Source organism: Marmota monax, unplaced genomic scaffold (genome assembly GCF_021218885.2).
Source record: "Marmota monax isolate L192 unplaced genomic scaffold, Marmota_monax_Labrador192_F-V1.1 WCK01_AAM20220418_F8-fsc00056, whole genome shotgun sequence".
NCBI classification, from domain to species: Eukaryota; Metazoa; Chordata; class Mammalia; order Rodentia; family Sciuridae; genus Marmota; species Marmota monax.
Window position 1 is genome coordinate 9,260,009 of NW_026695212.1, and position 12,189 is coordinate 9,272,197.

A 12,189-nucleotide genomic window follows, 5' to 3' on the forward strand; every position below is an offset into this window, starting at 1 on the left:
TACAGTTCAAATACAAGTATTAGGGGCACACAGTGCTTCACAAACATTTTTGGATCATGCTACAAAAAGACATATTTTCCCTTAATGATTTTTTAATTCTCCTAATTTTTTTATATTCCTTGCTCTTTAACTAATACTTATCTGACTTCACATTTTGCTTGACCCGATTCAATGTGGAAGATGCATACAAAAATGTGAAGTTCATAAAGAACATTTTTTTTTTGAGAGAGAATCTTTTTTGTAGATGGTCACAACACAATGCCTTTATTTTTATGTGGTGCTGAGACTCCAACCTGGGTCCCACCCATTCTAAACAAGTGCTCTACCACTGAGCCATAATCCCAGCCCAAGAGCATTTTTGTCTTACTTATAGGTTAATCTGGCCTTTTTTATTTTCCTTTAATCTAAGTCAATTCAATCATATTAACACATTCAACAGTGATTTATAAAACAACTCCTCTTTCATAGCTTTTCTCAATGACCCTGTAGTTTAACTTGAGAATTAGACTCAAACTGGAGACATTGTTGTCTAATTATTACAATTAATCAAAAGAGATTCATTATCTTTAAAGAATAGCTATTAAAGAAATATATCAGTTTTTTGTATCTTTATTCCAATAAATCTATCATTAAATATTTGTAAGATATTTTTAGTTCTTTGTTGCAAGTGTGAAAGTATTTATTAAAGAACTTACATGGGTAATTTCTCACTAAGTTTTTACTATCTAAAGAATGACTACCATAAAGTACTTCCTGACCAATCATGGGGAGTCAATTGTAGTATAGCACAGTGTCTCTGAATAGTTGACACTCAAAAATATTTCTGTAATTAAGTATAATATATAGTTTTCTAATTTAGAATCTTAAATGTGTTTTTTTAACTTTCAATAGTGGAGATAACAGTTGATATACAATTATGAATTTCTTCCAGTCTTCTATTCAGACTCTTTTGTACCACAGAACTCTTTTTATAATGAGTGAAACAATTAACTGATCAAATAACCAAATTCTGCATGATGGATTCAGTGGAGACACCCTTTTCTCCCACCCTCAAAAAAGACATGATCTTGTTTCAATATGTTATGCCAAGCATGATTCCTCAAAAGTGTTCCATTCTCCATTTATTCTCATAGATATTAAACTCACACAATATCTTTACTTATTGTATCTTTACAATATCATTCTAAAATAAAAATTATTTTTCCCATACTGTAATTATTGGATACCCCTGTTGCTAATGGTGCAGTGGAGAAATCAATATAATCAAGCTGTATTTCAAGGAAGAAAGCTAAGTCTAGTCATTGGGCTTATTGTAAAACCATCCAGCAAATCTCTGGGTGCTCTTTGAGATTAAATTGATATTAATTCATGTACAAGCCTAGATATCAATTTTACCCTATAAAAAGGTAAATGTAAAAAAATGCTTCTTTTTAATAGTTGAGATTCATGAGTGACCCTGCATATTGATAGATGCTTTGACACATCAATTTGGAAATTTCATTTCAGGAAACAGAGTATTAAGTATGTCCCACAGTGTTTTTGGTATTGATCTGGATTTTGGGGAAATCCAATTAATTTTGTTCTTCCTTTATTCTTTAGATGTGTCATATTATTCTCTCTCTAAATATATGTTAGTAGTGTTACCAGAATTGTTAGATAATAACTAAGGAAAATTTTAAAGTGTAAATGATGAAACCACTGAAATTTATATTAATCTAATATAGAAAAAGTGGAAAGGGTTTATTTTTAGATTTTAATCAATATATAATGTGGTTCAGATTTTTGGAATATAGTTACTTTTATTTTTAAAATGCAAATCTGTTTTTTTTCTGCAAAATAAAGTATTTTTTGGCAGTTCTTTTGCACTGAAACCAAAACTTTTTAAAGTCAAGTCTTCTTAATGGCATGTAATAATAAACCCATCTTTTTGACTTATTTTTGTCTTTCTAACTGGGATTTATATACTTATTTACTTGTTTGTTTTTACTGAAGAGAGTAATAAAATCATATATAAGCTAGATAGAAAATGTTGTTTATTTTTGTTTGGATGTAGATATTTTATTCTTAAAGCTTCTCTTTTATTTTTCAGTTACCTGTGGCAGATTCCATTAACTATTGTAGTAGGAAATAGAAGCCATGTGTCTTCAGAAGCAATTATTTGGGTGTCTAACAAATCAGGTAAAATATATATTGTCCCCTGAGGAACTCTTTGGTTTCAGATAATTGTTTGGCAACTTAACCTCTAGTTTTAGCTGTTATAAAATGTGAATAAAAATAAATTATATTGAGAAAGTAATGTTAATCACTTCTAAAAAATTAGGTATAATATAGAATAATAGTCTAATTTCAAGCTTCCTGGGTAATTTTATATTTGTTTCTTTTATGGTAAAGAGAAAATTTTAAAATAAGTATCTATAGAATTAATATTATCTGTTTTAGGCTGTGTAATTTTGTAATTCCAAGTGTAATTAAAATGTAATCATAACTCCCAGTAGAACATTATTTCAAATACTAAAATGTAGGCCTAATTTTTAATCCCATTTTCCTGCTACCTTTTAGTTACCAGACTGTCTCTTTAAGGGACCAGAAAGGCAATATTCTCCATGGAATTAGATAATTATAGGGCCAGGAGGGAGGGGCTTTTACATGGCATCTAGCCATCTCCTAGGTTGGGTCAAACCTCAAGGAGCATTGAGAGATGAGATTCTATTCTCTTTCTAAATATCTTCAAATAAGATAGTGATCTATTTCAATTCACTGTCAGAAACCTATTTCTCGAATCCAATCTATATCCTTCAAGCTAGAGTGTGAACCAGGTCCCTTTTATTTCTGTTTTCCATTGAGTTAGAGAAAAAGTCAATTATCATCTTTTATGTAACATTTCATTTAGATTTAGATGGTCAAGGGTGTCCATATTTTGTTTTCCTTATTCCTTTCTCACATACTGTTAATTGATGTTACCTTACATCATTTTAAACAGTCACAATTGTTTTTCAATAAGGTGAGGTATAAATAAACAGCTGTTTTTTCCTTCTGTCTTGCTATTATAAGGGAGACTAAAATGCTTAAAATACACATAGGAAACAAGTTTTAAAGCAAAATATAATTTGTTTGCCAGAAGTATAAACACTTGGAATTCCAGGTGTATTTTTACTCAAATTTTTAATGTTTCTTAATACATAATCACATATTATAAAAATATGTATTTTAACTTATACATGTTGTATGTGGTCGGATCCACAGCCCAGTTGTGCAAGGGCAATAGGTTAGGTTGCAGAAGGCCAAAGAAAGTGCCCATAAGTGGTACTTATGATTTATTGAGGAAAGCTTGCAAGAGATTAGTGCCTGCTCCTAGAAGACTTCAGTGATAATAGACCGACACATAGCACTTCTGTCCTTCAAGGTGTTTTTCCAAACAGTGCCTCCTCTCCCTCATGATGTTTTGTCCAGTAGCTGCTGGTTGGATGAGTGACACATATCCTTTCCATAGTGCCCTCAGCACCCCCCTGGCTGCCAGTGGGATAGAGGTTTTATGTAAGGCTGCAGAAGCAATGACAGCATCAGCATTAGCTTGCATTGTTTGCTTAGTTAGCTTGCATGGCCAGCATCCCAAGGAACAACTGTCTTGGCACAGATGCAAGAAAGTAGCTTTCTACAGATTAACACTAATTTACCATAATTCCTAGTGTGCATAAAATGTATCCAGTGTTCTTCAAGATAATATGTTCCTGGACTTTCCAACCCAAGCTTGCTCTCAGTATTCCTTTAACTTGGTGAGGTTTTTGGGGAAAAAGGAAGGACATTCAATGATATTGTTTACTCTCCCCCTTTTCTTTAGAATTGATACATATATGAAACATGCATGTGTAGTCTAATAAGACATTAAAGTACTTACTCTAACATTTATTGATATTTATCTTTCTAAATAATCAGAATCTATAGTTTCATTGCATGATTCTGAATTTATACCTACTGTATTATTTGTCTGTATACCTCTCTTTTCCACTCATGTGGTTGTTTTATTTACCTATGTAATCTGTTATAAAATGATGAAAACAATTACTGTAAAGTTCCAACTATTAGAATGAAATTATGCCACCCTAGGAAAGCCAGGAGCATGAGATAGAACTATCTTCAGAAATAAAGCAAAATACTCATCTTTTTAAGGTAGAATGAAAATGGAGAAAATTTAAAAAGTATAAAGGCATATTGATCAAACATCAGGAGTGGCCCAACACGTCACTTGCAGACAGTGTCAGTGCAAGTCTGATTCTTGTAGCATCCATTTCTCAGGACCATTTCCTCTAACTCTAGTTATTTCCGTAGTGTTATTCATAGTATCTTCTTATCCCACCGAGAATCAAGAATAGTGTCACAGTTTTCTTTGACCCAAAGCCACTACTGGCTATGTTTGAGGGCTTGTTTTTTTTTTTTTTATATCCTTTCATTGTTAGTCAGGAATAATAACAGTGTATTAGTTCAAACCATGCTTGCCTCCTAAACTATTGCCTGTATTGATATACAATACATGTATTGTATATCATGTATTGATATATGACATCACACACAGCTGCACAATTTGTGAAGCTCATAATTCTAGGAGGCACTGTTTGCCTAGACTATGGCATGAATGGCACACCCCTCTTCCCCCCCAAAGTTATACAATATGCAAACTGCAGAGCATAGTGTGTTATGGTCCATTAAATCATAACAGCATCTTCTGTTTGATATGAACATTTTGAAATGTTGAGGCTTGGTGGGGGGATACTCATATTAAGTAAATGCTTCCCTAAAACTTGATAGATTCAAAAATCTGGAAGAACTTTTACAAGAGAGACCTAAAAGAAAAGAAAACTTTGTTTTGCCTTTTCAATTATATCCTAGATATTCAATTTTATCTTGAAGTTTTCATTCTGATGACCTATAATAAAACTAATACCAGAAAGAGTTTTGGGGGGTAAGATATTAACTTTTATGTCCTATTATAAGTTGTCATGTTACCTTTGGTTTAAAATATAATCAGTACCAATTAATCAATAGTACCAGTTGATCAGTATTTACTTCATGTTTTCCTCCATAAAAACATGAAGGAAATATTCTGGTCAATTCTTATCAACATATATGAAAAGAAATTATACATTTAGTTATATTAACCATATTGATCTTTTTTTTTGTAATTTTCACTGCCAGTAGTAATACAGATTTGATCTCATAAGATATTAAGGTAAAGTCTTTGGTGGATAAGATGTATACATTTGATTTTAATCATATGTTCTTGGCAATTTGTTTTTTAAAACACTTTGGATAAATATCTAATTCCAAGTTAAGGCAAAGATCATTGTAGCCTAAAAGTAGTTTTTAAAACACTTTTTAAGTTTTTAAGATCAGGTTGAAATATCCTTTTCATTCTTACTAGGAAAATACCAAGTATTCAGACATTTATAATTGCGGTAGCTTGCATATTGACTGGCTGTTCAATTAATGGTGCATCAAGGGAAATAAATTTAGCGTCAGATGTTAGAAAAGAAAAGATTCAAAATAAAAAAGAAACTGATCCTTAAAAATTAATGTAAAACATTAAAAATAGCATAATGCTGTGGTGATTTCCTCAAACATTGACTCATTTAAGATTCACAAACCATTAAAAAACGAGTATTGTCTTTATCTACATTTTACATTTGAGGAAATTAAGGTTTCAGAAATAACTTACCCAGTGACAGTCAGTTAGTGAGATAAAGAGCTTGCTTTTTTATCTTAGGAGTTTAGTTTAAATTTAGGAGTTTAGTTTCCTTTTTTTTCTTTTTACTCTATTCTGCCCTTAACTATACACACACACACACACACACACACACAAACACACACACATACACACACACACACCCCATACACACACACAGAATTTAAGTACTTTGGTAGGTTTCTTTGAAAATCTGTCAGTTACTCACTATGATGCTTTTGGATATGTTCACATAGTTCTTTAAAGATTCCACAAAACATGATCTCATTCAGTTTTCACAATAGTCCAGTGAGGCAATGAATATATGTTATTATTCGTGTGTTTGTCCCATGTTGTTACCCTTATTATTGTTATTATTATTTTAATTCAAATTGTTATACAACCAGCAAATATTTGGTATAAATTTCTAATTTCATTTCTCTTTTTATTCTAAAAATGTATAAAATATAAAAATCTTATAAAATATCAACTACTTTGTGCCTTGATGTAGTCTGAATCAGACCATTTTGGATATAAATATAATTTTTAATTATTATTACCAACACTTGAAATATAACCTCCATACTTTTTATTTTGTACTCATCAAATACGATACCTCATTAGACCATTGGAAAAGATCTCTTTAAAATGCATTGCTTGCCATTAGTTAATTTGAAGAACATTTTAGGGATATAATTAACTAGAACTGAAAAGATATTTAAAAATCTATTACAAAATCTTTCAGGGAACCATTTCTTCAAAGATCTCATTTGTAGTAAAGGCATAAAAATATTCATGAATAGTAATAACCTTCAGGTTTAAGTTATAAATTCAATAACGGTGTACTTAAAAACAATAGATGACTGTCTGCTTATTCTGGTTAGAAGATATAGAAAGCATAGGAATTGTTTTCCTATTTTAACATACATATTGATTTTAATTTGACTATATCCTTCCTGTACGTCTTTGAATTGAATAAGTTAAAAAAATAGAGCCAAATGAATCACATGGGGTTTAACATAAGCCAGCTATCTAATAAGTGAATAGGAAGTAACTTGAAGGATAGATTTAATATTACAGGAATTCATGACCACGGCAGATTTGTAAAAATCTAAATCATGTGTTCATATATTGAACTTGATGCTTTAACATTCTAATTAAAAAAAAAAACACTTCTTAAATGAAAATTATCAAATTTGCTCTTAGGTGAATTAAATCACAATTTTATTATTTTTGTAATGAAAAGCTTAGTATACTTGAAGAAATTAAGATTGCTCAGAAGAAACAATATTTTTAATATTTAAGTTTTAATTTTCTTCCAGGAATTCAGGCATGATTAATCAAAACCTCTCCTTATAATATTATTTTAGTTTTTTAAAACATCATGTTTTCTTGTTACTTTGGTTCTAATTTTTGCATCTGTAAACTGAGGTGACATTCTAAAACTTCTTGTCTGGATGACACGTTAAAAATTTAAAAATATGTGTTTGTGAAACTTCAAAGACTTGAGAAACCATTTTTATTTTCTAGTAGTCAATCTGATTTGTCTGTTGGAACCATTTTTCTTTATCTGTTTCAATGAACACAGTTTCTAAAGGTACTGAGAGCTGAATAATATCTGAAACATTAAGTTTTTATATTTAATATACATTGGGGTTTAAGCACTTTTGTTTTACTACAGACTTTTGAAAATAAGCAATCTCTTAGGTACATTGTATTAAATAGCCCACCCTATTACAGGCCTGAGAAATAAACGGTTATTAATGTCCACCAGTGGTTCTTGTGGTAAACCCTTCCTTGTGTGGCCTTTCCTTGAGAGAGTCCTTTTTGTAAATTCCTTCCTTCCAAGGAAATAAAGCAGGACACTGTATTTCCTGTTTTGTATTCTGATGTGCTAACATCTTGATAATGGAGTAAGAACTGAAGGTGTGTCTGTTACTCAGATATGAGTCAACTGGCTTCTGTGGTACAGTCTATGATTTTGAGTTATTGTAGAAATTAAATATAATAATCTGGTTTTAATTTTTTTTTCTTCCTGGATGTCAGATTGTGTGTATGTGTGTATGCATGTAAGTTTCTAAAGTCTACTTCATAGTGTAAATTCCGAGAGGCATGAGTCCTGAAGATTAACACCCAAATTCCTGGAATCATAACCCTCCCTCTGGGATGTCAGTAAAGGTTGACTTTACATGTGAATGTAGGTCACTCTCTCCACCATATTTGAAAAAGTTAAGTATATAAGAAGTTATATCATTTTTTACTGGCTTCTGTTCATCGAATAAAGCTGGTAAAAAATATATTACCATTTTCCAAAGTGATTTCAATAAGCAGAATTTATTACCTTTGTTTATAAGTCTATGTGGAAATTTAGAGTCTTAAACAAATGTGGTTTCCTTTTTCTAGCATTATTGATGATGTGGAGAAGTGTGTTGTTTATGAGTAGTCCTATGAAAGCCAGAGAAAAAAGGCAGGAGACAATGATGACTTCTAAGTAAATGGGCTGCATTGTTCTAATCACTTTCTGACAATTAAAATAAGAAGAATATGTATCTAAACACAGTTTAATTTTAGCTGCACGTGCACATACAACCTAATTGAAAGCTGCATGAATATAATAGTGTATTTCTTGGTTACGTTTGTTTTGAGAAAGAAAATATTTTATAGGTAAGTAGTTTTTGTCAAGAACAAAAATATTTGTTATAAGAAAATAATTAACTGAGATAATAATGAGTAACCATCTAAAAGTTTTTCTCAGCAATTCTAAATGCTAATGATTGACTGAAGAGTAGATTTCAATGAGATATTTAGGATAGCATTTCTTTTTAATGATTGGTTTTGTTAACATCTTGTGTTCAGAAAACATACTTGATTCCATTTTAACTCTTAAATTTCTAAATCTATTTACTCTCAAAATGCTGTTTTCAGAGCATCACAGAATAGCTTATTTGGACAAGGGAAGCTGGCTGCTGGGGAACATCAATCAAACGGGTTACTTCAGAGTCAACTATGACCTGAGGAACTGGAGGTTATTAATTGATCAGTTAATCAGGAACCATGAGGTATATTCTAGACTTGCTCATAAGCTATGTGCTTTGACATGTGAACACCTGTAATTTTAATCCTTAATGATTCCTTTTTTTTCCCCCCCGATTGGCCTCATAGGTTCTTTCTGTCAGTAATCGTGCAGGTTTGGTTGACGATGCCTTTAGCCTGGCCAGGTATGTTTTACTGTGGATCTTCATAATAAAAACTCTTGCTTGTAAGATTTTCTGTATTAAGCTGAGTAGTAAGCATATTTTTAATTTAAGATATTAAAAATAATTTCTGTCTCACAATCTTTGTGTTTAGATATGAATTATAATTACTGTGCCAAATTCTTGATCAATAATAGCCATAGGGTATTTCCAAGACAGGAAAACTTGATCAATTTTGCTGCAAGTTCAATTTAACACTCTGGAGATTAATAATCTCTTCCAAATTTCATTAATGACTCTAAAAAATGGCCATTGTGCCATATTTAACTTTTGATAGAAAATATCTTCAAGCATCAGCAATTTTTTTCCTCGACATATGCCAGTATATCTTTTATTAATATTCTTTGGAATGTGATTCATTATGAAAAGCTTGAGCTGTGAGACAGATATAAATATCTACAGGATAAGACTGTTCTGGACAAAATATTTATCAATCTTGTTTTAGTTGTATTGGTAATAGTAATATTGTGTTACTTTCACTATTAGATTTATAATGTAAAAATCAGTTATTCCTTTGAACAATCATCAAATGAATTAATAAGCTCAAGGTACTTATTGTACTTTGAAACGAAATAGCAAACAGTTCTTTTAGTATTTTTTACTCTTTCATTTCCAGTTATAGTTTTAATTTTACAAGCTACAACTTAGGACATGGAAATTTCTCTTTGCTTACCTGGTTATCATAATTTACATTTTCTCCTAAGGCAATTGTGTGAAACTGGTTAGTTTTATCTGTGCTGAGATGAACACACAACTTAACTTAGCATAGGCATTGTTTCATTCCTGGAACCTGAAACTGCTTTTACAGTTTATGTACTCCATCAAATCTCAATTCTCTTCCATATGTTAAAAAGCATATCATTCCCTGTGGCATTCTAATCCATCAAAACTAATGAGCTTACATATAGAAGACTTGATAATTACTTTGACATAAGCAAAGTCAAGTTTGGGACCAAGTTACAGAGATTGGTTTTTGTAAAAATAAGTAATGTAGAAGGGAGAACACATAAAGAAGGGAAAAAGAAGAAATTCCAGGTAATTTTCTATTAAAAAGAAACAAAAAATCAAAACCCCCAGACTTTTTCCTTTTCTATTGCTACTAAGGAGACTGCACTGTTTTCTTATCTGGTAAACAATTCTGTATTGGCAATTCATTCTGACCAGGTAGCCCATGTTGCAGGCACACGTTTGTCTACCTGCTGAGTGACAGCCTTAAGGACAATTTACCAGCAAGGAAGTTTCTAATGAAATTGTACCAATTTCATTTAGTCATTTAGTATGAACAGAAGCTCACTTCCAGCAAAAGTAAAGGAGGGTCCTTTCATGCCACAGCATGGTCTTCTTGGGAAAAATTTAAAAATAATAGAGGTGGAGAAAGCCCTGCTGAGGTGTGATGTGTGATAATGGCTAAGAGGTAGCCTTTGCTGTGTAGTAAAATATGCAGACTTTGAAGAAAGCATTAGGTATGATGGTAATATATATGGAAGTTTAGAGAGTCCAGCTAGCCAGCCAGCCAGCCAGAAGGAGTTTATTTAATGTAATACTGCACTGAGGAAAAGGAGAGAGAGAGAGAGAGAGAGAGAGAGAGAGAGAGAGAGAGAGAGAGAGAGAGAGAGAGAGAGAGAGATTGAGATTATAAAATCAGATTTATTCAGGTGAATGCCCTGTACTTACTTGGAACTATTTACATTTTATTGTATTCTTGAAAATTTTTGTAATTTTGCTATTCAATATATATCAAACTCCTTTCCATTTTCTGGACAAATCAGGTACTCCTTGGGTTCTTTAATACTAATAAGTAGAAAATAGCAAATATTTTTTATATACTTATGTGCAAGATACTGTGCTGAGGCTTTTGTTAATGACCACCTTCGTTCAATCTTAAGAAACACATGGAATGACTGTGGTTACTATTGACACTTTATAGCATGGACATGGAGGTTAAGCCACTTACTTAAGGTTGCACAGCTTTTAAGTGTGTGTGTGTGTGTGTGTGTGGCGGGGTGCAGTGTGGGAAGGACATGGAAATTCAACTTCAAACAGGAAAACAGTAGAGTCCTTGACTTCAAGTCAAAGTGAGTTTGCCTATGACATGAAATTCCTTTCTATCTCATCCTCCTTGTCTGTCCAGAAGATTACCATTCCCTTGAAAAAAATGTTATTTTGTTTACCCTTTCTCACCACAACCTTGTCTGTCTTTCCAGAAAAAGTAAAGGGATGTTTTATGTACTAGTGTTATAGCACTTACTGCCACATTGCTTTCCAGGTACTTTTCCCAGTCCCTGACAGTTCCCAGATGATCTGGAGGGGAGCACTTTGCCTCATCCTCTTATTGTTACGACCTAATTTAATCTTTGGTACAGGATTGTGCTGACGTATGCTTGTTACATAATTAATCATATAAATTGATCATCAATTGTTAATTTTTCAAACTATAAACTTTCACACATATTTTAATAAGTTTAATTCCTGTAAGTAGAATTTGGGTTTTAAAGACTGTAACATTTTTGATAAGTAGTAGAAATTATATTCCCAAGGCTTATTTAACCCTGTCAACCATAACATGAGACAATCCAATTCCTTCAAATCCTTCACTTCAATATGCCATGTGTTTTAAATTTTGACAACCCAGTAGCCAAACTAATTTTTAGAATTTAATAATTTCTTTCATTCAAATTTGCTATTTCTACCTTATTTTCTATTAAATGTCACTTAGTTAAAAAATAATAATTCCAAATCTAAAAGAAAATAGGCAAAGATATTTTATTTTCTTGTTTAAGGATTTTCTTCCAAAACATGTGTTGACCATTTCTTCACTTATTGCAGAAGATAATAGTACGATGTGTCTGAAAAGCAACTGCACCCTGACCCACCTTGAGGAGAAGCTGTTTCTCCTACTTTGATAGTGGTTGTTTAAATGTGTAATGTGCTGACATTTCATAAATGAACTTGAGAAGAAATGACTTACAAACCTTTTGGGAGAGATAGCTTGGCAAGGTGGCCTTTTTGTCCAGATTTCTCCATGGTATTATAGTGACACAGACAGGGCCACTTTACTTTGGTTAAACAGTACAAAAAGCTGACCAAGGAGCCTAGATTCCTCTGATACTGTCCACTGCTTTATAAGTTTCTGAATTCTTTCTTCAATCCCTATTCTTTATTTGAAAGAACCATGTTGTATCAGCAAAATGTTTTTCTTACTTGTGTATTATAATGGAT

At 31.9% G+C, this 12,189-nt stretch overlaps 1 protein-coding gene across 1 annotated transcript in view; it reads left to right on the forward strand.

Moving 5' to 3' along the window:
- Trhde (thyrotropin releasing hormone degrading enzyme) overlaps positions 1 to 12,189 on the forward strand; it is a 384,413-nt gene that overhangs the window by 294,002 nt on the left and 78,222 nt on the right. Inside the window, exons 10-12 of the mRNA XM_046430713.2 lie at positions 2,090 to 2,178; positions 8,642 to 8,775; positions 8,879 to 8,934. Coding sequence (XP_046286669.1) covers positions 2,090 to 2,178; positions 8,642 to 8,775; positions 8,879 to 8,934 — 279 coding nt within the window. The remainder of the gene's footprint in view (positions 1 to 2,089; positions 2,179 to 8,641; positions 8,776 to 8,878; positions 8,935 to 12,189) is intronic.